Source organism: Sinohyriopsis cumingii, chromosome 1, assembly GCF_028554795.1.
Source record: "Sinohyriopsis cumingii isolate HCF-2022 chromosome 1, ASM2855479v2, whole genome shotgun sequence".
In the NCBI taxonomy this organism is placed as follows: Eukaryota; Metazoa; Mollusca; class Bivalvia; order Unionida; family Unionidae; genus Sinohyriopsis; species Sinohyriopsis cumingii.
Genome location: NC_142961.1, coordinates 150,606,755 through 150,632,202, shown reverse-complemented (window position 1 = coordinate 150,632,202; position 25,448 = coordinate 150,606,755). Strand labels below are relative to the sequence as shown.

The 25,448-nt window shown below is 35.1% G+C and overlaps 1 protein-coding gene across 1 annotated transcript in view; it reads right to left on the bottom strand.

The window, feature by feature from the left end:
- LOC149808149 (TPR repeat-containing protein DDB_G0287407-like) overlaps positions 1-25,448 on the bottom strand; it is a 131,406-nt gene that overhangs the window by 38,745 nt on the left and 67,213 nt on the right. Inside the window, exons 17-19 of the mRNA XM_089973878.1 lie at positions 17,667-17,826; positions 11,008-11,103; positions 2,614-2,756 (exon numbers count right to left, since the gene is read on the bottom strand). Coding sequence (XP_089830004.1) covers positions 2,614-2,756; positions 11,008-11,103; positions 17,667-17,826 — 399 coding nt within the window. The remainder of the gene's footprint in view (positions 1-2,613; positions 2,757-11,007; positions 11,104-17,666; positions 17,827-25,448) is intronic.

Here is a 25,448-nt window from a genome sequence, read left to right as displayed (position 1 = left end):
GAATCTTGGAGGCATAAGCTAATGCTGAGTCCTTCTCAGATAGCACTGAGGGTCAACCTTGACAATGCTCAGGAAAACCATTTATCCTCTCATCCTGACGAGGTAAAAATTAGCCGTGCCGAGGAAACCTTTGGTACTTACTGATCCCTGTGCTGAGTTGATACAGATTAGCACCTGAGAGTATAAATCTCTGTGCAGTTTCTACCCTTAACAAGCAGCCAACTTCAACACTGCTTAATATCTTGTGTGCATCAATTATCCATTACTTTTGTGTATAATGAATACATGTTTTTAGATCAGAAAACGTCACAAAGGAAGTCAACTTTTATACATGTTGCAAACTTATAATGGGAAGAAGCAGTGTAAGTGTCTTCACCAGTTCTCAACAACTTTCACTCAATGCATGCCACAATATTCTATTTATAAAACACATAATTTCCAGATACACGATTGGTCATTAATTGGATTGGATTCACTTGAAGTTGGAAGGTTGGTTCAACTAAGAAGATACTTGGAATTCATCTTCAAATGTAAGTTAGCAATATTTTTCACTTGTAAAATAGTTACAAACTCACAGAAGTATCTGCTCATGTGTTCATTAAGGCAAGACAGAGTATCAACAAAGCTGATGGTCTGGTACTGGTTATTGTGTGAGGCTTGATCAACTATTCTAGAGCCAATGTGCTGTGCATCCATCACAAAACTAAAACTGCAAGTGGTGTGACTGGGTGTTGGACACTGTCGGCATCCTAAGCAAAATTTGTTTTTCCTGATTTTTCCCTCACAGAGTAGTAAACAAATTCTGACCTTACCTCTACCGATGGGTTCAGTCATGAATGATTTAGCTAACACAAAAAAGACAAGAGGAACAAAGTACTATTGATTTTCACACCTAAAATTAAAAACTCTTAATGTCTGTAATTGCTAAATTGCTTATCAAATTTAAACCACTTATTTTTAAATAAAAATTGTCAAATTTTATTTTCAGATAAAAAACTGATACATTTAATGTTCACTAATGATATAAGCAATTTTAAAACACATTTTAGCAGCTGATCAATTTTTATGGGACTTATTTCTGTGATCTCAATCAAGGACAACAAAATCTAAACAATTTTCTCTGCTATTAACTCATTAACCCCTGGCATGACATTTACGCTTCAGAAGGTAGTAGCCTACTGCCAAGCTCTGTAACGTCAAGGTCAAGTATGATACACTAAAGTATACACTAAAGTGGGTGGTATTATAGAAAGGTAGACAGATGTAGTTCTACAATGATACCAAATAATCTGGACGTTCTAGTTGCAATACAAAATACAGAGGGAAAAACCAAATTTTTTTTACCCAATTTTTTCCCCACCCAAAATTCGCTCATGGTTGGAATACGATTTTGTGTCCAGATTTTTAGACCTTTTGGCCTCAGATCTAAGGCAGACCAGTCTCAACTGCAAAAAGTAGGATAAGATGGCCATTTGGAATAAAGAGTGGTCTCGATAAAAAAATGATGGGTCCAATAAGCAAAAAAAAAAGCACCAAAAAAACCCCCTCCAACTTTTACCCTTCTGCTCAAGCGCGAGTGAAATCGCCAATGAAAAATGATGCTTCTAACACAACTAGGCATTAGGTTAATGGGAAATCTCTTGGAAGTTGATGTATTAGGATGTATTCAGAAATAGTTCCCAAAATGTGTTTCCTACTCACATTTCAGGCAAAAACTGACAAAAACCTCCAAGGGTTAATGAGTTAATGGGTGCGTTTTGATGACGTCACCAAATTTGAATATTCCTTGCGTATTTAATCACTTGTGCATTGAAAATGCACATAAATTACAAATTTAGCCATTCCTTGACAATTTGTAAAAAAATCCAAATTCCTTGTTAATGGATGCATTTTGATGAGGTCACCAAATCTGAATATTCCTTGCATATTTAATCACTTGTGCGTCGACATTGCACATAAATTACAAATTTAGCCATTCCATGACAATCTGTACAAAATTTCCAAAATCCTTGTTAACTCATTAACCCCTGGCACCACGTTTACGCAGCAGGAAGTAGTAGCCTACTGCCGAGCTCTGTAGCATCAAGGTCATGTATGATACACTAAAGTGGGTGGTATTATAGAAAGGTAGGCAGATGTAGCTCTACAATGATACCAAATAATTTGGACGTTCTAGTTGCTGAGGAAAAACCTAATTTTTTGGGACATGATTTTGTGTCCATATTTTAGACTTTTCGGCCTCAGATCTAAGGCAGACTGGTCTCAACTGCACACAGACAGGTGAACCTTTGCAAAAAGTAGGATAGGACGGGCATTTGGAATAAAGAGTGGTCTCCATACGAAAATGATGGGTTCATTAAGCAAAAAATAAAAAAAGAACTCCAACTTTTACCCTTCTGCTCATGCGCGAGTGAAATCACCAATGAAAAATGATGTTTCTAACACAACTAGACATTAGGTTAATGGGAAATCTCTTGGAAGTTGATGTATTAGGATGTATTCAGAAATAGCTCCCAAAATGTGTTTCCTACTCGCATTTCAGGCAAAAAATGACAAAAACTCCAGGGGGTAATGAGTTAAAATAACTTCTTATGCTAAGTAAATTCCTCTTACTGTTTCCATTTCTCCCATAATTCCTGGTGAATCTGAATCCCTTTCTCTGTCCTCTGCAGATCAACACAGACACAGGCTATGGAGTATTGGCAATGAAGTAGCCTCCTCCAGAAGACTGGATTACCGTCAGCACCACCATTGGTCTGAGAAACAATAACACAGGATGATATAACTTTCCAACAAACTGTGCTAAGTTGTTTATGATGTGCATGTCTGTGATGTATATGTCTATGATGTACATGTTTATGATCTTTCTGTGGTGTACATCTATGATTTATGTCTCTGCTGTGTATGTCTGTAATGTATATGTCTGTGATGTACATGTCAAAGATATATATATATATATATATATATATATATATATATATATATATATATATATATATATATATATATATATATATATATATATGTAATGTACATGTCTATGATATATATGTTTGTGATGTACATACCTATTATGCATATGTCTATGGTGTACATGTCTGTTATGAATATGTCTGTGATGTATATGTTTATGGTGTACATGTCTATTATGTACATGTTTGTGATGTGTATATCTGTGATGTATATATCTGATATATATGTCTATGATGTACATGTCTGTGATATACATGTCTGTGATGTATATGTCTATGAAGTACATGTCTTGATGTGGATGTCTATGATGTTTATGTCTATGATCTACATATCTATGATGTACATGTCTGTCATGTATATGTCTATGATATATATGTCAATGGTGTATGTCTATTATGTACATGTTTGTGGTGTATATATCTGTGATATATATGTCTATTATGTACATGTCTGTGATATATATATCTATGATGTACATGTCTTGATGTGGATGTCTATGATGTATATGTCTGTGATCTATTTGTCTATGATGTATATATCTGTGATGTATATATTTGTTAGGTACAAGTCAATGATGTTATGTCTGTATATTTATATGAAGCAGCTCCCACTAGGAAAAGATACCTATATGAATTACTTTGTACTGAGTGATAGTAACTTGAAGGTGCCTATATTACATGCCAAGAATTAAAATTAACCAGTTAAAGTGTTTTTTCCTTGATTTCCAATAAAATTAACATTAGTATTAAAATGTGTGATACAGTCCTACACTAGTGCAAAATTCAGGATTCAAGAAACAAATGGGGAGAGAGAGAGAAACTTGATATGGGAAATCATGAAGGAACTCTTAAAAGATAACATTTTTCTTTCAGAGAAAAATTAAATGTATAAAAGATGCTAAGATAAGCCTAGCGATGATATCTACAAGGTATTGCAGATATCAAATAAACAAAGCTTTGTCAAAAAGGACGATTGAATGCAATGAAAAATGGAGTCTGCAAACTGTACAACATCAGCGATTTCAGTACAAGAATTACCTTGATCTCTCATTAGAAAATGGCCTATGACAAAATTACAGCATTGTACCACATGATAATAGTCTATGCCAAAACCACAGCAATGTACCATATGATAATATATAGTCTATGCCAAAACCACAGCAATGTACCACCTGATAATCTATAGTCTATGCCAAAACCACAGCTATATACCACATGATAATATATAGTCTATGCCAAAACCACAGCAATGTACCACCTGATAATCTATAGTCTATGCCAAAACCACAGCTATGTACCACATGATAATATATAGTCTATGCCAAAACCACAGCTATGTACCACATGATAATACATAGTCTATGCCAAAATCACAGCTATATACCACATGATAATATACAGTCTATGCTAAAACCACAGCAATGTACCACAAGATAATATATATAGAGTATGCCAAAAGCTGTAGTAGTGGGCCACATTATAAAGTAATCTATGATTAAACTGAGGTTGCAGTGTACCACAATATATTGTATTTGCCAAAGCCATAACAGTGAACCATGATAAAATAAAGTCTATGCCAAAGCCACAGCAGTGTACCACATTGTATCTTCTATGCCAATGACATAGCAGTGTACTACATTATAATATGGTCAATGCTAAAGTCAAAGCAGTGTATCACATTATATGGTATATACATCAGACTGCACCACATTATGTGGTTTATGCTGAAGTCATAGCAGAGTACCAAATATATATATATATATATATATATATATATATATATATATTATACCAATGACATAGTGTACCACATTATAATGTGGTCTATGCTGAAGTCGCATCAGTGTACCACATCATATGGTATATGCCAATGACATAAAGTGTGCCACATTATGTGGTCCAGACCAATGTCACAGCAGTGTACCACATTATATTGTCTATGCCAATGACATAGTGTGCCACATTATAATGTGGTCTAAACTGAAGTCATAGCAGTGCACCACATATCAATACCAAGGTGTGCTACAAGCAAGGTTGTGGCATAACTGGGCATAGCCACAAGCAAAACCAGAAAAAGAATGTCTTAAATGGCTGAAAAGAATCCCAGTAATCCTAGGTAAGTCCATTCCCTCTTTTTAAGTGCTGAATACTGAAACCATTTCTGCCAACATACCATACTTGGTAATAAGAATGTTTTCTTATGTTTCAATTCACATGTTCACAAGATACATGTAAGTGAAGTACAAAATCATCATAATTAGGACTGAACTTTACATCATGGACTGTAAACTAATAACCTGTTTCTGCCAATGTTAAAAAAGGGAAGCACATAAATAGTTTGGTTAAGTTTGTAAGTAATATTTTTTAGTAATAAAAACAATATTATTGAAGTGTTATTGGTTTTATATAACTTGTAACTAATGGAGAAAAGTATAGATCCCGATCTAACAGTACCTTATGAACCTGAAGATTAGGTCTATATGCTATCTGATTGAAATCTTTAGTAGAATGACCCTGATCTGTTGGACTGTCATGTGATGGAAGGGCTGGATCTTTGCTTTGTACATGGCCAATTCCATATCAGATGAGTTTAATGTAATAATAATAATAATAATAATGACCTTATTTAAAGAGGGTAACACAATTAGCTAAGAACTAATCTACCTTGAGGCCCACATACAAAGGAATTTATTTATTTTAGCTGCATCTCTGAAGCCACTGGATGTAATGGGTTTGGAAGAAGGAAACAGAGCGGGCATTTCTAATCTCAACTGGAATACTATTCCAGAGCAGAGTTCCAGAGTATTGGAAACTTTTTTTAAATAACTCCTTATTTGGTTTGGGAATTTTATACTGTTTGGTAGGCATTGATCGCAGGTGGGGAGTATTACCAGGTAGCCTATACTGGAATAGTGATTGTAAATATTCAGGAGCACTATTATGGGATATCCTGTACATTAATTTGGCTTTTCTCAAACAGATTCGGTCTTTAATACGTAATATTTTTAACTTACCAGCTAAATTTTCCTTGCTTTCTTTCTGGATTGATATTAGCCCAAATGCTCTTTTTTGAAGATGTGCCAGCTTTGCTATGTTTTTATCATCTGAATTAACCCATACTGCATTAGTCTAAATATGGTTGCATGTAACTGTTATAAAATAGTTTTCTGTGCCTTTCAGGGAGAAAATGTCTTATCCTACTGAGAAGCCATAAACTTGAATTGACTTTTTTAATGATATGTTTGATATGTTCAGTCCATGATAGGTTATTATCTACCAGAACACCAAGTAGTCTATCATGACAGACCATTTGCAAATTTTTATCCTTCCATGTCAGACATAGTTCATCACTATCAAGATTAGTCCTTCTTTGCCGTGTTGAGATAAGTAATATTTTAGTTTTACCAGTATTTACCACCATGCCATTGCATGTGCACCAGTTTTCCAGTTTGTTTAGGGCATTCTGTAAAGAAATTTCGAGTTCAATTGCTTTGTGTTTTGAATATCTGACAATGTTGTGTCATCTGCATAGAGATCTGTAGATGATATAGTCTCTTAGCAAAAGTGGTAAATCATTAATAAATAAAATGAATAGTAATGGACCTAGAATTGAGCCTTGTGGTACTCCATATGTAATTGTTCCAGGTTCAGACAGAACATTATTTATGAAAAACATGTTGTGTTCTCTCACTTAAGTAAGAAGTAAACCATCTAATTGTTCTTTCATCACACTGGTAGATTTTCAGTTTCTTCAAAAGGATTTCATGATCCACCATGTCAAAAGCTTTCCTGAAATCTACAAATACAGATCCTATTATTCTACCTTGGTCAAGTGCTTGAAGCCATTTATCAGTTAGGGAGATCAAGGCAGTCTCACAGGAATGTTTCTGTCTAAAGCCTGATTGATTAGGGTGTAACAGCAAGTGTTTGGTTAAATATGACATGAATGAGTCATGGACATGTTTTTCAATCAATTTTGACAAGTTTGGTAGTATTGAGATTGGTTGGTAGTTATCAGTATCATCCTTAGAACCAGATTTGTGAATAGGAATTACTTTTGCAGTTTTCCATATTTTGGGGACAGATGAGGTTGCAATAATTAAATTAATTATGAATGTTATGCTATCTACAATAGCAGAGGCAGAAGATTTAATGAGTCATGGACCAATCTGATCAAGTCCTGTAGCTTTCTTAGCATCAAGTTCACTGAGAAATTTTTTAAGAAAGTTTATTGATACTGGTGGGATAGAGAAACATACCTCCTTAGCGATTTTTCTGCTGCAAAACTTTTTCAGTTCATTAAAGTTGCTTTCTATCACCGGTTCTTTTAACTTTGTGGTAATGTCGGTGAAAAAAATCATTGAAAACATTTTTAATGTCAGTGTCATCAGTGACTATGGTGTCATTTACCATAAGTGAGTGAATTTTATTTGTCTGATCTTTGTGTGTTCCTCCAGTGAGTTCACTGAAGACTTTCCAAACGGAGTTTGTGTTGCTCTTTTTGTTTTCAAACAATGATTGATAATAAGTTTTTTTAGCTCTTTTAATCATACTTGTTACTTTATTTCTCCATACTTTATATTGTGCATGGTTTCCCATAGCCTTGAATTGGTCTCGTGTTTTCATAGCATCTAGGATTTTAGAAGTAAGCCAATTAGGTTGAATTTCAGTCTTTACTCGATGTACTTTCAGTGGTGCATGCTTAGAGACTATATCCATGAATGAGTCAGTCCACACCCTCAGAGCTTCATCTATGTCATCCAAATTTTGGATCATATTCCATGGAACTTTATATAGGTCATTGAGAAATTGTTCTTCATTAAAAATTTTGAACGATCTGTAAGTGATCGTTTTGTGTGTATTTTTCTTATTTTTATTGCATTTAACCTTTCTTGTCAAAAAAGTAGGATAGTGGTCACTAAGACCAACATTTGGTACATTAACATAAGCCACATTGTCTGGTAGGTTGGTATAAATGTGATCAATAAGAGTACTCGATTATTCTGTTACCCTTGTAGGCTCATTTACCAGCTGGTCTAGGCCTAATGATTCAATAAATTCCATCCAGTTGTTCCTTATTGGAGTATTGAGAAGGTCCTTATTTATCTCTCTGAGTATATATGTTTCTTTCTCCTGTGCTAGAACATTTTCCATTTGTTTCAAAAAGTTATCATTCCAAATTGCTTTGGAGGAAGGTGGCCTATAAATGAAACCAGCTAGGAATGATTTTGCATTATTTTGAAAAATTTCCACTCAGATACTCTCAATTTCATGTGACTCCAAGTCAAGTCGCCTTTCTACATTTACATCTTCCCTAATGTATACAACAAGACCCCCCCCACTGTCTCTCTGTCCCTACGTAATGTTTTATTGTAGCCTTGACAGTGAAATAGATCATCATTGTGGTTACCATTTAATTTGGTTTCAGTGAGTCCTAAAACATGTATATTATTTTCCTTGGAAGACAACATTAACTTAATCTAGTCTATTTTTCCCACTATACCTTGTACATTTAAGTGACCTATGTTAAAACCTTTTGTATTTAATTTCATATCAATTATATGTATGTCATCTTGCAATGGGGTACTGACTGAGATTGTCTCCATACTACTTTTATCATTCTTACATCCTACTTCTATATTTAAATGTTCATATATATTAGCATCTTCAAAGTCACATACAAACCCTGAAAATCCATTTACATTTGCATCTACAATAGTGTCCATTGAATAGTTAGAGTCAAGAGTCTCACTAGGTACATTAAGATTTGTTGTAAATGAAGCATTGGCATTCTCCTCTTTGCCAGCTTCCTAATATGTATAATACATTGGTGGACAAAGTCTTTGTTTGTGTCCATATTTATGGCATCTGAAGCACTCAATCTGTTTGCCATGATGGCATATCTGTGTCATGTGCCCAGTTTCTCCACAGTAGAGACAGTACTCTTCATTATAGTGCCTGAAAATGGGGGCATACATGTTAATATTTCTCAGTAGTTGAGAGGTTCTTTTTCTGCTTAACCCTTTACCTCACAGAGCATAGTAACAAAGTGCAGTGTGCTATAAATAGAACACCTGTTACCTATTCGACTCCATACGCATAGGCCTGCCTGTTAACTGTTAAGCAATGTAGTGTATGTTACGTTTAGCAGCAATTTTAACCATTTTACATTTTTTGTACACATCTATTATGTATGGAAAAATTTAAGAGTAAAGTCCGATTGTTATTATAAGCTGTGTAATTATTTTTCATGGAAGAATTTTTTACGTGCTTTAAAATCTTGAGAGAACTCATTCACCGTCATGTCAGTGAGGCTGCGTGACCAACCGTAGCTGCCATTTCTCATACTTGAAATTCACAAGTTTTTCATCTGCGTCTACATCACTAAGTCATCTGAATTTGATAATTTATAAAAACTAATTGCTGCCTACATCAATATCAGAGCCTTTACCTAAGTTATTGAATCTTTCATAGTTGTCATTCTAATCGTGAAAATTTCGTTAGTACTGAATGAAATCCGCGACAGCCATTTTGGAGAGTGGAGAATACGACCCAGTTACTTTAAATAGCAGATGTCGACCAGAGCATAAACAGTGACCACGTGATCTGACGTAATTGTCATTCGCAGAAATGAATAAAGTATCTAATAGGGGGTTTTCCCCTAAGGTGGCACAACGAAAAACTGGCTTAAAATGGCTGATGTTTACAGCAGGTGTCAAAAGGTGCTTCCATGTGAATGGAGTAGAGGCATCAAAAGGTGCTTCCATGCAAATGGAGTAGAGGCGTTCAAGGGCGCTTGCATGAGGTAAAGGGTTAAATGAATTTTGTCTTTGTGGTAGAGACTAAGATTGACATCCTGGTTCTGAAGAAAGAAAGATGTGTATTGTGGAATGTACTGTAGGTTGAAGTCTTCACACAGGTCAATTATCAGATCATTGATTTCTTTCGCCTTGGTGTCCACACAAGGAGGTAGTCCTGATATCATTATTTTACATGTATTTGGGCTGCAATACCTAACAGCATACAGTAAACTTTCAAAATCTGTTCTGATTGGATTTAGTGACCTTCCCTCAGAGGCATCATTTCCACCTACTAAAATAATAATTTGGTTGTATTTGGTTAGGTCACTGTTCATTATTCTGTCCATGATGTTGTTCATTTCTGCACCTCTTAGAGTCTGTAAATCTGTTTTAAAAAGTCTCCTTGGTATTATACTTTTCAATATTGAGGAGCCAATTATTAGAGTCCTATCTTTTCTGGCTTGTGATGTCATGTGTTCGACTCTGGATTGTATTTCAGACATGTCTTGGAGGAAGGGGTGCTGAAATTGGTGTTTCAGTTGTGTGAACTACTCAAGTTGATTTTGACACATTTGTCTGAGCAATTGGAAAATGCAGTTGTTGGTGAAGGCAACAGACTTGTCTTAGCTGAGGGCCATGGGTGTACACTTATTGCTGTTGCAGGTGTGACACATGACTAAGAGGGGGTTACTGTTGTTTGCAATGCAGGATTACTTTGGGTATCAGTTTTTATTTGCATGGTCATTTTAAATTTTCTTTTAGCTGGTACTGGGATTGTCTGTGTCTGAGCATCTGATACTGTTGCTATTTGGGAGTCTGTCTGAATTGCTGTTTCACATGAGGTTACTTGCTTATGAACCCTTCCCTGTGCTGACTTAATAGCATGTAACTAGTTTTAATTCTTCAATTTGGGCCTCCAAGTTCCTAATTGTTTTTTGATGTACACACATGAAGAAATCATTAAAGTTTAAGTCATCACTGCTGTGGTCATGATTTATGGAGTGTGTAATGCCTGACACTCTGGAGGGGTGTTAATTTTATTGCCTGTGTCATTTAGGTCAAAGACTTTAGGAGCTGTTTCATGTTTGGTACTACATCTAGTTACTGGTGTAGATGTCAGCATATAACTGCCTTTTGCATGAGTATTCTCATCCTGTCTATATTTACAGATAATAGTGAATGGTTCAGAATTTGAGAACATTTAAATTTCAGGAATCTAGAATATAAAGTTTTACCAAAACTTTTAAATGTTGTTCCAACATCTTTAGCCTGGCACCAGAATAACCAGCATCATCCAGAAACAGGGATGCTCTCTGCAGAAATGATTCCAGCTGAAATGCAAGAAACAAGAGACAATTCAAGTGATACTGGAAGTAAAATTTGCTTTATAGTAATTGTACTGTCTACACCAGGAAGGCTAATTCTAAGCAGCTGTACATGACTTACATTAAATTACCACAAACCAGAGTCCCTCCAACTGACTCACCGTCTACTGGCTGAAAGGAATTTCTGGAAATACAATATAAGACCATTTCTTCTTATTAAGAGCTAAGTATTGAATCCTTCTCTAATATTCTTGTGAAACTCCAACATATCAAATGTAGTAACACATCTATTTTCTTATGTTTGAGTAAACACTGCATGATGGATAGAAGATCATTGAACATGGCTCAGACATGTCAAGCTATCACTCATAAAACCGTAACATTGAGGTCTCCATGATAAATAAATGGATTACTACATAGATCAGGGGGAATTACATCCATAACAGGTGATTTTAGGAAAGCTTTTTGACTTTGTTGATTATGATATTCTTATTTAACACTAATCAATGTCATGACTATATGATTGATTTATGTCCTACAGGTATTTAACAAAGAGGAAACACTGTGTCAAAATATATGGAATTATTTCCAAAGAAGAAACAGTTACATGTGGAGAACCACGGGGATCAATCAAGGAACCACTCCTTTTTCTCATTATCATTAATACTTCAATATTGTCTGTGTTTACTTTAATGTCCTTTGTTCCATACACCAGGTAAGTTAGACTATCTCAAGGGACACCTTTTGGTTTAATTTGTATCCTATCTGAAAGCTGATTGATTGGTGTCATATACAGGACTGTAGAAGAAATAGATGCCTATTCTCAGAGGCAGATTGTTTATGAAAATTAGGAAGAGTAGATCCGGGACTGATCCCTGTAGTACTCCAAATCTAACTGGTTCTTCTTTTAAGCATTTTGTCATGGATAACCATTTGTAGACAGTTTTTGTTCAACTTAAGATTCATTCAAGGTATTCTTCTGATATATCTACAAACTTGGTTAAAAGATACAAAATAAACTCCATTCATACTTATTTATATTTTGTACTTAAAAGTCAGTACAGCTAACAATGTAAGTCAAGATTGCTGATTTTAAAATCATAATGCAGACTACCAAAAGTGTGGATATGCTGGTGGTCACCATGGCAACCCTATATCATGCTAATATTCATGCTTGTGGAGTTGTGATGATACAATTTTCAGGATAGTTGGCGGTCAGATCATCACAAGGTTTTATTAAAACTAGCTACATATTGCTACAGTGTTCTAGTTAAACCCAATGGCAAATAGATTGTATATTCAGGAGAAACAGACATACAAAGTTTTTCATGATGGCCATCAATGCAGCCATTTTGGAGACTGTATCATCATCATTTTAATACAGAAACAATTTTATACATTGCAAAAAAGCAGTATTTAAAAAAAGATAAATGCAGATAAATCCATCTTTTCTGGAGAAGTAGCTCTTACAAGATTTTTCAAATTGTGGAAGGTCACATGAAAATATAACCTTCTCATAAAGAGGACTAGTGACAACAAGATTTTCAAGATGGATACCATGTCCATCATGTTGGATACCTAGCTAAAAACAAGGATTTTCAAGGTGGCCACCATGCCAGTCACATTGCATGCCAAATCAGCATCATTTTCACTTAGTACCAGCCAGACATGGTAAGAAGTCTTGTGAAATTCCAATATAGTCTTGGCCATCTGTTAAGGAGGAGTAGCAATAAAAAGTGTTGTTGGCTATGTTGTAGATCTAACTGGCACAATTTTCACTTAGTACCAAGGAGACATAAGTCTTTTAGTGAAAACCCCACGTAGATACAGTCATCAATTCAAAAAGAGTGCCAACATTTTCAAGATATGTACTTTGGCCGCCACATTGGATACCTGAGAGGCACTATTTTAATTCAGTACTAATTAGACATCATATGAAGTCTGTTCATAAAAAGTAAAGATAACAAACTTTACAAGACGGCCCCCACGATGGCCACATTAAATGTCAGAATGGTCCCATTTTCATTTTTTGAACCAGCTATACATCGTATCAAGTAGTGTAGAGAAAACCCCCTTACAGGCACCATTTTCATTTAGGACTAACCAGACATCATAAAAAGTTCAGGAGATATAGTAATAAGATTTTCAGGATGGTGCTTATAATGGTTGTTAGACAGGCACCATTTTCATTTATGAACAACAAGAGATCATAAGATGTCTTCTAGTGAAAACCCCACACAGATATCAACATCCATTCAGGAGATGAGGTCACTACAAGGTTTACAAGATGGTCGCCATAGTAGTCACATAGGCTGTCTATGAGGCACCATTTTCATTTAGGTCCAACTAGACATCATAAATGTTTTTCTTAGTGAAAACCCCTTTTGAATACAACCATCCATTCAAGAAGAGTAGCAATAACAAGATTTCCAAGATGGCAACAGCGGTAACCAAAATGGATGTCAGACTGGCACCATTTTATTTAGGTCCATCTACACATAATAATAAGTCTTTGGGGAAATCCATGTCGATACAACCATGTGTTCTGGAGTAGTAGTGAGATCAAGATTTTCCAGAAGTTGCCATGGTGGACATATTGGATGGCTGATGGGCATTTTCTCTTAACCCAAAAAGATACCTTTGATGAAATGTGTTTATCAAGTTTTAGTGGCAATCCTTCAAGTTTTAGTGGCAATCCTTCCAGCAGTTTTCGAAGAGTATTGCTAACAAACTTGCATTAATGGATGCCAAATGCCAACCAAAAGAGAAACAGGTGATCACATTAGCTCTTCTGGTCTTACTTGAAAACAAAATAATGATCCAAAACTTGAATCAATTTTGTAAATGTTATTGTCATAACTTTGTGTGTGTATGTGTGTTTTGGATTTTTAATGTAGCTTTAACAATTTTAGTCATATTGCTATAATGTCTGCAGTGTGGCAGTTGAAAGTGATGTCAAGCCCTGGGGCATCATGCCACGGATATGTAGCATTACATCCCACCCAGACACATTTTCTTGACACCAGGTCCACCAGTCCTAACACTAACATCTTAATGGTGAGTGCCAAATGAGACAGCTGCAAGTATGATTTTTACAAGTTTTTGGTACGACTTAGATGGTGTTTGAAACCGCAAGCTCCATAATCATGAAGCTTGCTATGAAACTGCCCAGTCGACTATCTCATTTAATCAAGCCTGCTGACTCTCAAATGACTAAGACTGTTTTGATGCATGTGATTGGTTTCAAGGTGAGTTGGTGATAATTGCTAATTACATAAATGTACTAAGATTCATCCATCATGATAACCCATCTTTATTCCTTAGGCAATTAAGGTAATTGATGCTCTTTACTAATTAACACAGTTGTTTTGAATTAATTTTTGTATTATGTGCTGCTTGATGTGTATTTTCATCATTCATTGTTTCATTTAACAAAATTAATTTATGTCAAAATTTACAATACAGTGGTATTTACTCTTGTAAGTTTCTTAACCAGTTGTAACCTTGTAAACAGATGTATCAGATCTTTGAATGTAACATAACAATTATCCAAAGCAAGAGCAGACCAAAATACTGCCTAACTGAAGGATGTATACATGCATTTCCTGACAAAGAGTAACCTTTCATGCAAATGGAGAAGTCATTTTACTTGCAGTAAAAACAACACAGGATTCTAAATTATTATTTTGGGATTTAAACAAATTGCACTTTATTTGGATATAAATAATGTGAATATTTAAATATAAATTACATATCTTTTAAACTGAAGGAGCATGATATATATTTTGTATAATTTTTTGGGACAATTTTGTTACTGTTACAAAAGCATAAGCTAAACAGGGGTAGTATAGTCTATTAAACAAAATGTCATGAAGAATGCCCAAAAATCTCTCACTGTGTTATATTGGGGCATATTTTAGTTTGACCACAAGTGTAAGAATCAAAATGTATGATGCAATACTTATGTCCATGTTATGGTTATCAGTTTTCAAACTTATCTATTCCAACACACACATATATAAGCAAATTCAGGAATGGATTGTACTGGTACATGCTGCTTTACAATACACACACAAATGTAAGCAAATTCATGGATTGATTGTACTGGTACATGCTGCTTTACAATACACACACATATGTAAGCAAATGCATGGATGGATTGTACTGGTACATGCTGCTTTACAATACACACACATATGTAAGCAAATTCATGGATGGATTGTACTGGTGCATGCTGCTTTACAATACACACACAAATGTAAGCAAATTCATGGATGGATTGTACTGGTGCATGCTGCTTTACAATACACACACAAATGTAAGCAAATTCATGGATGGATTGTACTGGTGCATGCTGCTTTACAATAAACACACAAATGTAAGCAAATTCAGGAATGGATTGTACTGGTACATGCTGCTTTACAATACACACACATATGTAAGCAAATGCATGGATGGATTGTACTGGTACATGCTGCTTTACAATACACACACAAATGTAAGCAAATTCAGGAATGGATTGTACTGGTACATGCTGCTTTACAATACACACATATATGTAAGCAAATGCATGGATGGACTGTACTGGTACATGCTGCTTTACAATACACACACAAATGTAAGCAAATTCAGGAATGGATTGAACTGGTGCATGCTGCTTTACAATACACACACATATGTAAGCAAATTCATGGATTGATTGTACTGGTGCATGCTGCTTTACAATACACACACAAATGTAAGCAAATTCAGGAATGGATTGTACTGGTGCATGCTGCTTTAGAATACACACACATATGTAAGCAAATTCATGGATGGATTGTACTGGTGCATGCTGCTTTACAATACACACACAAATGTAAGCAAATTCATGGATGGATTGTACTGGTGCGTGCTGCTTTACAATACACACACAAATGTAAGCAAATTTATGGATGGATTGTACTGGTGCATGCTGCTTTACAATACACACACAAATGTAAGCAAATTCAGGAATGGATTGTACTGGTGCATGCTGCTTTACAATACACACACAAATGTTAGCAAATTCAGGAATGGATCAAAAACCTCTTAAGCTTCAGTTTCAGAAAATTTGCAGTGACCAATCACAAATAACATTATTTTTAAAAGCTTTTTTCTGATTCACTGACTGTGACAATAACTCTGTGAAATGATGAAGCTGAACAATGATTCTCAAAGTGACACCAGATCTCATTCAACAATCTGTGACCATAACTCTTTGAAATGATGATGCTGAACAAATGAGTCTCAAAGTGACACCAGATCTCATTCAATAATCTGTGACCATAACTCTGTGAAATGATGATGCTGAACAAATGATTCTCAAGGTGACAACAGATCTCATTCAACAATCTATGACCATAACTCTGTGAAATAAGGGGCCTCGAGTGGCCGAGTGGTCTAAAGCGCTCTCCGTTATGGTCACTGCCATCTCACCTCTGTCTGCACTGGTTTGAGTCTCAGATTCAGCCAATGTGGGTATGTTAGAAAGCTTGCCAGTAGCTTCTCATGGGTTGGTGGTTCTTTCCAGGGTTTTCCTGGGTTCTTCCTTCACCATTAATACTGGCCGCCATGTATAGCCTATCGTGTGCTGAAAAATGGCATTGAACCCCACAACAACAACAACAACAACTCTGTGAAATGATGATGTTGAACAAATGATTCTCAAAGTGACAACAGATCTAATTCAACAATCTGTGACCATAACTCTGTGAAATGATGATGCTGAACAAATGATTCTCAAAGTTATACAAGCTCTCAATATAAAGCTGCAAGCCAAATGAAATAGATATAGTTACTGTGCAGAAACGAAAGTGTGATTTTTGTGGGGATCTACAGCTCTGCTAAATTATGAATTGTATGTACAACACTGGAACCAAACTTAAGCTTGATCTTATCTACTGGGTATATACAGCTCTATACCAAATTTGCTTGATCTTATCTACTGGGTATATACAGCTCTATACCAAATTTGCTTGATCTTATCTACTGGGTATATACAGCTCCATACCAAAACTTAAGCTTGATCTTATCTACTGGGTATATACAGCTCCATACCAAAACTTAAGCTTGATCTTATCTACTGGGTATATACAGCTCTATACCAAATTTGCTTGATCTTATCTACTGGGTATATACAGCTCTATACCAAATTTGCTTGATCTTATCTACTGGGTATATACAGCTCTATACCAAACTTAAGCTTGATCTTATCTACTGGGTATATACAGCTCCATACCAAAACTTAAGCTTGATCTTATCTACTGGGTATATACAGCTCTATACCAAATTTGCTTGAAATTCAGTCATAATTAAGAGGGTTATTAGTCAGAAACAAAAGTGAGATGGGCATTAGAACAGAAGATGGACAGACTGATGGCAACACTCCATTTCATGTCTGCCATACTCCTCTACAAAAGAAGCAAACATTGATAAAGATCCAATTAAAATCAAGATTTGCACAATGACAGCTTCCATTTACAGGTGTTAAACCATTAATAGCTGAGTGAGTTGAAAGATATGCAGTGTGGACAAAATAATCCAGTCACCAGAAATCCTGGCTTCTTTTCTTCCAATTCCCCTCTCTTCTCAAAATGTAGATAGATTTCAGCCACTCCTCTGTCAAAGGTCTGCAGTAGTCTATCTGCAATTTCATTTCCCTGACATCCAGTTTGCTTCCACAAGTACAACAGGTCATATGTGGATTCCCTATAGATACAATAAGAAATACAGTCAAAACATTCTGTAAAGGAGGTCACCCATGGGACTGACAAGCTGAACATTATGAGCAGGTGCCCTAATGTGTACATAAATGCATACTAAAATATTTTTAAATATGACTTAATTGTAAATGACCTTTAGATGAAGGTCACAACAGTTACAGGTGCCTGATATAGCAGGCTTGAATGTAAAATGTAAATCAGCTAAGAAATTTATGCCAAATGTAACAAAATACATATGTCAAAAACTGCAAGCAGCAGAGTATCATTGAATGTCTATTAAACACAAAATTCTCTCCTTTATAATAGAGAAAAGTGAAATTTTTTTTGTTGAATTAATTGTCTGTAAGGTTTTTTCTTGTTCAGTCAATTGTCTGCCTTATGAGAATCAGCAAGTGCTAGCAAATTGTTTATGTGTTATGAATGTAACTGACAGTATTTTAGGGAAGAGAAAGATGATGTCCATTTCATGGAAGATGTTTTCAATTTCTGCCATTCAATGCACCCGTGTAAGATTTTAAATACTTCATAATATATAAATAATCAATCAAATAAATTAGTAAATTAAAAGATTTTATCTTTTTATCATATAGTGTTAACAGATCAGCTGATTTGTGTAATGATTCAAGCTGAAACATCATACTCGGCAGGACCTGGTCTGTTTTTAGGAAGTAGTGGTATATCTCTTACAAAAAAAAAATCAAGTGGGGAATCTAACATATTACATGCAGAAAAGAAATGATGTTGTTGTTGTAGGGTTTAACGCCATTTTTCAGCATGCGATAGGCTATACATGGCGGCCAGTATTAATGGTGGAGGAAGAAACCGGGAAATCCCCGGAAAGAACCACCGACCCTCGAGAAGCTACTGGCAAGCTTTCTCACATATCCACATTGGCCGAATCCGAGACAAAAAGAAATGATATGATTATTGGCAGCTAGGAAATACTATAAGCTTTTACTTTCAGGGCACACAGATTATATGGAATATACAAGCTTGAAAATTAAAATTACAAAGCATATTTGGAAGGAAATTATGAAACAGAAAGGAAGCAATCAAAGTGTTCACCAGAAGAATCACTGATCTCCCTGTTCAACTATACATATTGCAAATGTAGACCTTGACCTGTAGTGACTGGACATAATATTGTTATGCATAAACCAAGTCAAAATCTTAACTACTCGAACTAAAGGTCGTAACTTTTGACCCTCAGAAAAATGGAAAGCTCTCCATGTTATTCAGCTAGAAAGGGAATGTGTGTGTGTGTGTGGGGGTATGTGTGCAAGTTACAAAACTTGCAATTTCAGTGCCACAACCTTGTCTTGATATCCATTTGACCTGGAACTGCAATATCCAAGTGTAATACACCTATGAAGTTTTCACACCAACTGGCCAATCTTTCATTATGCCTTCTACAATGACATTTGTGCATTATATATATGTATATATATTGTGAAGTGTCATATTTTAAAGTACAGAAAATTTAAAGTTGAATGCATTTACCCCTTTAAGTTATCACAGTTAAGCCAGAGAAGTCTTTGTGAAAGGTCACTTTGAACTTTCATCGTTCATCTCCCCCCATGTCAGTGTAAACTTCAAAGGAACAATATTTCCGACCCAGTGAAATTGACCAGGGTATCTTAAAACGGTCTTTAGTTAGAAGTAAACATTTGAGCTACCAACCCTAACCACTTGGTAGGAACCTATGTCCACTTATCATATTTTCAAAGGGAAAATTGTCATGCACTGTCGTACACAGATTCTGAGCTGTCTAAATCTGATGAAAGAAATTACTTCTTTGGGAAAGATTAGGGACCCTTGCCTACGATTGGGTAGAATAAATTAGGGTGTACACTTTCGAGCAATCTGACTTTAAAGTGATGACCCTAGTGTAAATTCTTTAGTCTGGAAACTTCCTAGAAGAGGAAACTTTGTCTCAACTCCGTGGAAGCCTAAGATTAGTGCGTTCCTCGTGAAACAAGAAAAGGGACCAGTTGGTCATCGTGTAAAAAGAAAGGCATGTTTAGTGCTAGGACGCCCAAGTCCTGAAAGAAAACCAGTGACAAGGTACACAATTTTAGTTTTATGTAATATTCTATTATTTGACTGCTTGTTTTATGCAAATGACTTTGCTATGACTAGGTTTCTATACTATGCAACTTGCTTTATTCAATTTCATGAAAATATGTTGACACCAGAGTTAGTATGAGATATATTTTATTCAATTTCATTGAAAGTGTTGATGATCGAATTTATAAGCAATTTAGCTTTTTAATTATACAGTTATTAGTTCATTGGTAGAATTGATTGCATGCAATCCAAATGTTCATATGTGCAAGATTTCATATGGTTATATGAAATAACTTCCTTTGTTGTTAGGACGATACAGATCATTGTGAGTTAACGATAATTACCTAATTATATCAGATTTTGTAATGCTTGGATAATCTTGTAGTTAAGGAATGCCATGAGTTACATTTCTTTTGAATTTTATGCAATAGTGATTGAACATGTAGTAGCATATGTAAATTAATACGGTAATACTTAGTAGTAAGACTTGCCGCTGGAAAGCGAGGTCAATGTCTTACCGTACTAAGTCAGAATTTACTCGGTGTGTGGATAGCCACAGGCTCTGAATAACAATTAAGTGAATTGTAGTATGTGCCTCTGAAAAGAAAGTATACAGTCTTATGGGTTAAATTTGTCCTTTAAGAAACAGCTTTCGGAGAGAAGGATTAGACAGTCCGAAGACAGGAGTACGGGGAAAAGAGAGAAAGAAGGACGAGGTCAGAATAAAAGGAGCAGAAAGTCCATGAAGGGGCAGAACCTAGAGTTTGGAAGGATGAACTAGGAGACATAGATATACTGTCAAAGAGAATGAAGGTGATGCAATCAATCATGGACATTGAGCTCTTTACACCTCTCGTTATGATGATGTAATAAATCCAAATTGGACACACCTGTTAAATTCTACTTATATATTCTAACTTGAATTTGAATTACCGTTTTAATTTCTTCTGATTAAATTTGTTATTTTCTTGTCAAAGGGGTCTTGTATTGTTTATTTCTCCCCAGTATTCTTGCTCAGTTCTCTGTTGAAATTCCATTCTTCTTTCACTCCCGCTGGGTTATAATATCGAGGGAGGTCATCCTCTGGATAATGCAGCCAAACCCAATTAAATTAACCACCCCTCTTTATAAGAGGGCAATGTTACATATATATATATATATATATATATATATATATATATATATATATATATATATATATATATATATATATATATATATAAACTTTTCTGATTCTCTTAAGGATACATGGTGACAGTAACTTTTTGTATACTCTTAAGGTTATGTCGTGACAGTAATTTTTTCTATTCTCTTAAGAATACATGATGACAGTAGCTTGTCCTATACTCTTAAGAATACATGATGACAGAGTAACTTGACCTATACTCTTAAGAATACATGATGACAGTAACTTGTCCTATACTCCTAAGAATACATGATAACAGAGTAACTTGTCCTATACTCTTAATATGTGATGACAGTAACTTGTATTATAATCTTAAGAATACATTGTGACAGAGTAACTTGTCCTATACTCTGAAGGATACATGGTGACAGGGTAAATTTTCCTATACTTTTCTCTGTGATTTGAAATAAGGTCATTGACCAAAATATCCAGATACTAACATTAATTACTCTTCTTTTTATCTGAATAATTTGTGTACTAATAAAAACTATCAAGTTTCCTGAATATTGTCCAGATATGTAAGATCTTGTTATCCTGACTGTGAATTAATAAGCATGGCAAGTTAAACCAGGCTGCATTATATCCCTGCCTGCCAATAAAGAACACCTACATGATAACATTTCAATTTCCTTTCGCAGATAAAGACTTTTAGATGTATTTCAATTGCTAGCTTTTCTTTTTGTTTGTAAATTGTGACAGTCTCTTTACCAGGTACATGTACTGCTGTTTTAAGACTGGGTGGAAAATTTGTCTAAAATTATAATCTAGTTCTAACATCCATATTCTCTGACAACATGAAGCTATTCTTTAACAAAAGAATGTATCACTGAAATAACATACATCTATTCATATTATCATACCTCTGAAAATCTGTATGCTAATCCACATTTTTATTCAAAAAGGTTTGAAGTGATCTCTACACTAAAACTTCAAATATGGTCGACATTGACCTAAATATTTAATGGAGCCAAATCACTTAGTCTCATTCAGGAATTTAATTGCAGAATACCATTATTTTAATTCCAATTATAGATATGAAGACTGAACCAACTACATCCAAAATGAGGTTACCATTGGAAAATATGCCACTGAATAAAACTGAGAATACAGGAAATTGTGAAGATGTGTGTAGATGCTGTCCACTTTAACAGAATTAAATGTCAACCCACTTAAGTTTACTGGAAAAGGGAAAACCAAGATAATAACTTGAATAATTATTTAAACAATTCATATCACATAAATTAATCCACTCTAGTGAGATTTGGAATGAATGTGCATGACTGCTTTGTCTGCCTGCCTACACTCTACATTGGTAAAATATAAAAGAAGCCTGCAAACATATGTTGGCTTCATATAATGTTGACAACCCTTGAATTTACACTTATCAAAGTAATTCTGCCAATTTTGTCTCAAGATAAAACATTGTTTTTTCTTTATCATTCTCTTTCACAAGCTTGCAGCTTGCTTTGTTTAGGGATCTGCTTGATGATTAGTTGTGAAACATGTCAGCTGTTTTTATTGCTGCCTATTGACAACACCTTTAATTAATCCATCTGATAATTAAGGTAATCAAAGCAGTTTCATGCAGGGACATAGAAAGCGATCATGGGCCCTGGGGTAAGAAACACCCGAGCCTCTCCAAGTTCTTGTTCAAATAAAAAAATTCTTTTTCTCTTTTTTTTTCACTTCTTGACAAACTTCAAATTATACATATAAGCTGACTTTGTGGAATTCAACAATTATCTATTTCTGTTAGAAGACAAAAATAAATAACAACAAAATTAACAATAATTATTTAAGTGTAATGTAGGATCAGATTCATACTTCAAATATGCAGTCAAAAAAGAAGTAGTGGCATCGGGACAAGTGTGGAGTATTGGAGAAAAAAAGTTGACTGGATGTTTCCAAATTACTGTTTGATTTGCTTGTAAGAAGCATCCTGATGTTTGAATCTCAAATCTGGGGCTGGGACAGCATGTACTGGTAGAGAGGGTGCAAACTAAGTATTTCACGTCGATACTAAACCTGGATAGAAACACACCTTCATACATAGTGTTGGAAGAAACCAAAAGAAATAAAATAAAGGTGAAAGCAAGAAGAAGAGCACAAAAATACAAAATGAAGCTTGCCAATCAAGAAGGAAGAATTCCAGCAGAGTGTTGGAAGAAGAAGAAGACTGAGCAGGGCAAAAGAGAAACTAAATGGGAAAAGCAAAGGAGGCTCTACTATGAAAGAAGTAAACAGTCTTAGAAGAAGAGGAAAGAACATGGTAAGACTGATGGAGGAAAATGATATTCTCATATTGTATATTCTCATACAAGGTCAAGAATGATATGAGCATATAAAAGATCCATGATACAACAGTCACTATGAAGAAATAAGAATAATGGGGAGACCAAGATACCTGGATGGAAGAAATAAAGTGACGATGAGAACCATGGCATGATTTAGGTGTGGTAATGAAAAACGGGCTAACCATTACTGGAAAACAGAGGAAGAGCGAGCATGCAGATTGTGTCAGGAGGAAGAAGAAACTGTGGAACATTTACTAAACGGTTGCAGAGTGATGTGGAAGATGGACTGCACAAGAAAGGAGGTGTTGGATGACATGGCAAAGGGATTTGTTTGAGTTACAACACATTTTACATTTTGTGCTGTGTATTATATAGTTATATAGATTATGTAGATTGAAGACCTGAAGGTACGAATCAAGTTATTATTATTATTATTATTATTACTAATTAACAATAATTGACATTTATTACACAGATTCAAATTTCTCACTAATCTCCCTAATAACTTTGTACTGTGTCAAAATATTGGCAACGATGCAGTCCAAAATTACATAAAATACACTACGTCTGACAGAGATGCTAATGCTGATTTAGCTGTTGAAGAAAGCTTTGTAAATAATCAGCAGGGAAAGCAAAAAAGTGCTTTTTTCTGTGGGCTCCATACCAGCCAATCTCTAGGCACTGCCTCACCATTTTTAAGCATACACTGAAAGATTGAACAACTGAACAAGGAAATGCATGACCGTCTACATTATCAGGAAATTCTTTAGGGCACCATGAATAAATGCCTCTTGTATTTGATCTGGTGTTGGGATTAGTGTTTCCAGTTGACCTATATCATAGTCCTGTGGCTTGGAAGTGACTGTAGATTTCTGACATGTTACATTTACAGATGATGGTTCACACATGTTGCATGTAGTTGTTAAGTGGAGCCCCGTAGCAGATTGACTATTTTTGCTATTTTTTCTAATGCACCTGAACCGTCAGATGATGCTACAATATCTTGTTCCTCAACATCAGCCTTTAGAGGTTCAACTGAAGCTTGCAGGTCATTTTTTTCATTCCCTTTATTTACCAAAAATCCCATACTGTCAAAAGTAATTTGGCCTTTCCTTGCAGATCTCTCTTGTGCTTCCCATTCTTTCCTTTTTTGTGCTCCTGACTTATGATGATAATCCATTTCTAAATAATTAAAACTATGTTGAATACATAATTAAAATTTTAAATTACAACATACCTATTATCTTTGTTACTTGATTAAAATATTGAAATACAAGCTGACACTGCACAGTTACACATACTAATACGTCGTCTATGATACTGACTTTAGGTCAGCCAGACACTGCAGTCCACACAAATCTAAATCTATTTTAAGACATCAGGTGTGACAGCGATGAATACTACAATGTAGCTTTGTGACAATGCTGATTAGAGTTTGCCGACAAAGCCTTTGTCAGCGAACTCTTATCGGTGATAAAAGAAAAGCACATTGTTTATCGCATCAAAAGATGCATAGCAGTAGTTTATTTAGATAGAGGTGAGTCAGCAATGATTTACATAATTTATCAGTTAATCAATAACAACATAATTTTTATCATTGATTCTTCTGGTAAAACAGAGGACAGTGGGCCAGTTCATACCTGTTCTTAGTCTCCAAAATTTGACTACTTTTTAATTACAACATTTAATGCAGCTTTTCACTGTATTTAGAATACTATTATAATTTATAAAATTTATAAAATTTAAAACTGTTATTCAACCTGGGCCCCCTTATGGGCCCTGGCCCATGGAGATATATCATCGGTTGTTCCCCCCCCTCCCCCATTGGCTCTGGTTTCATGGTCAGCATGTTGATTATTCAATTGCTATTAACTAAAGCATTGCTTATATTGTGTTCCATCTTGAATTATTTTTTCAGCAGCTTAGAAAACAAAATCTTTTTTGGTGTCCAGATAATTCATGTACTATTTAAAATTATTACATTTTCTTTTTAAATAAGATGTCCAGAAAATTGGATGGTCTGCCCATTTATGTATGATTATAGTAAGCATTTAGATGCTG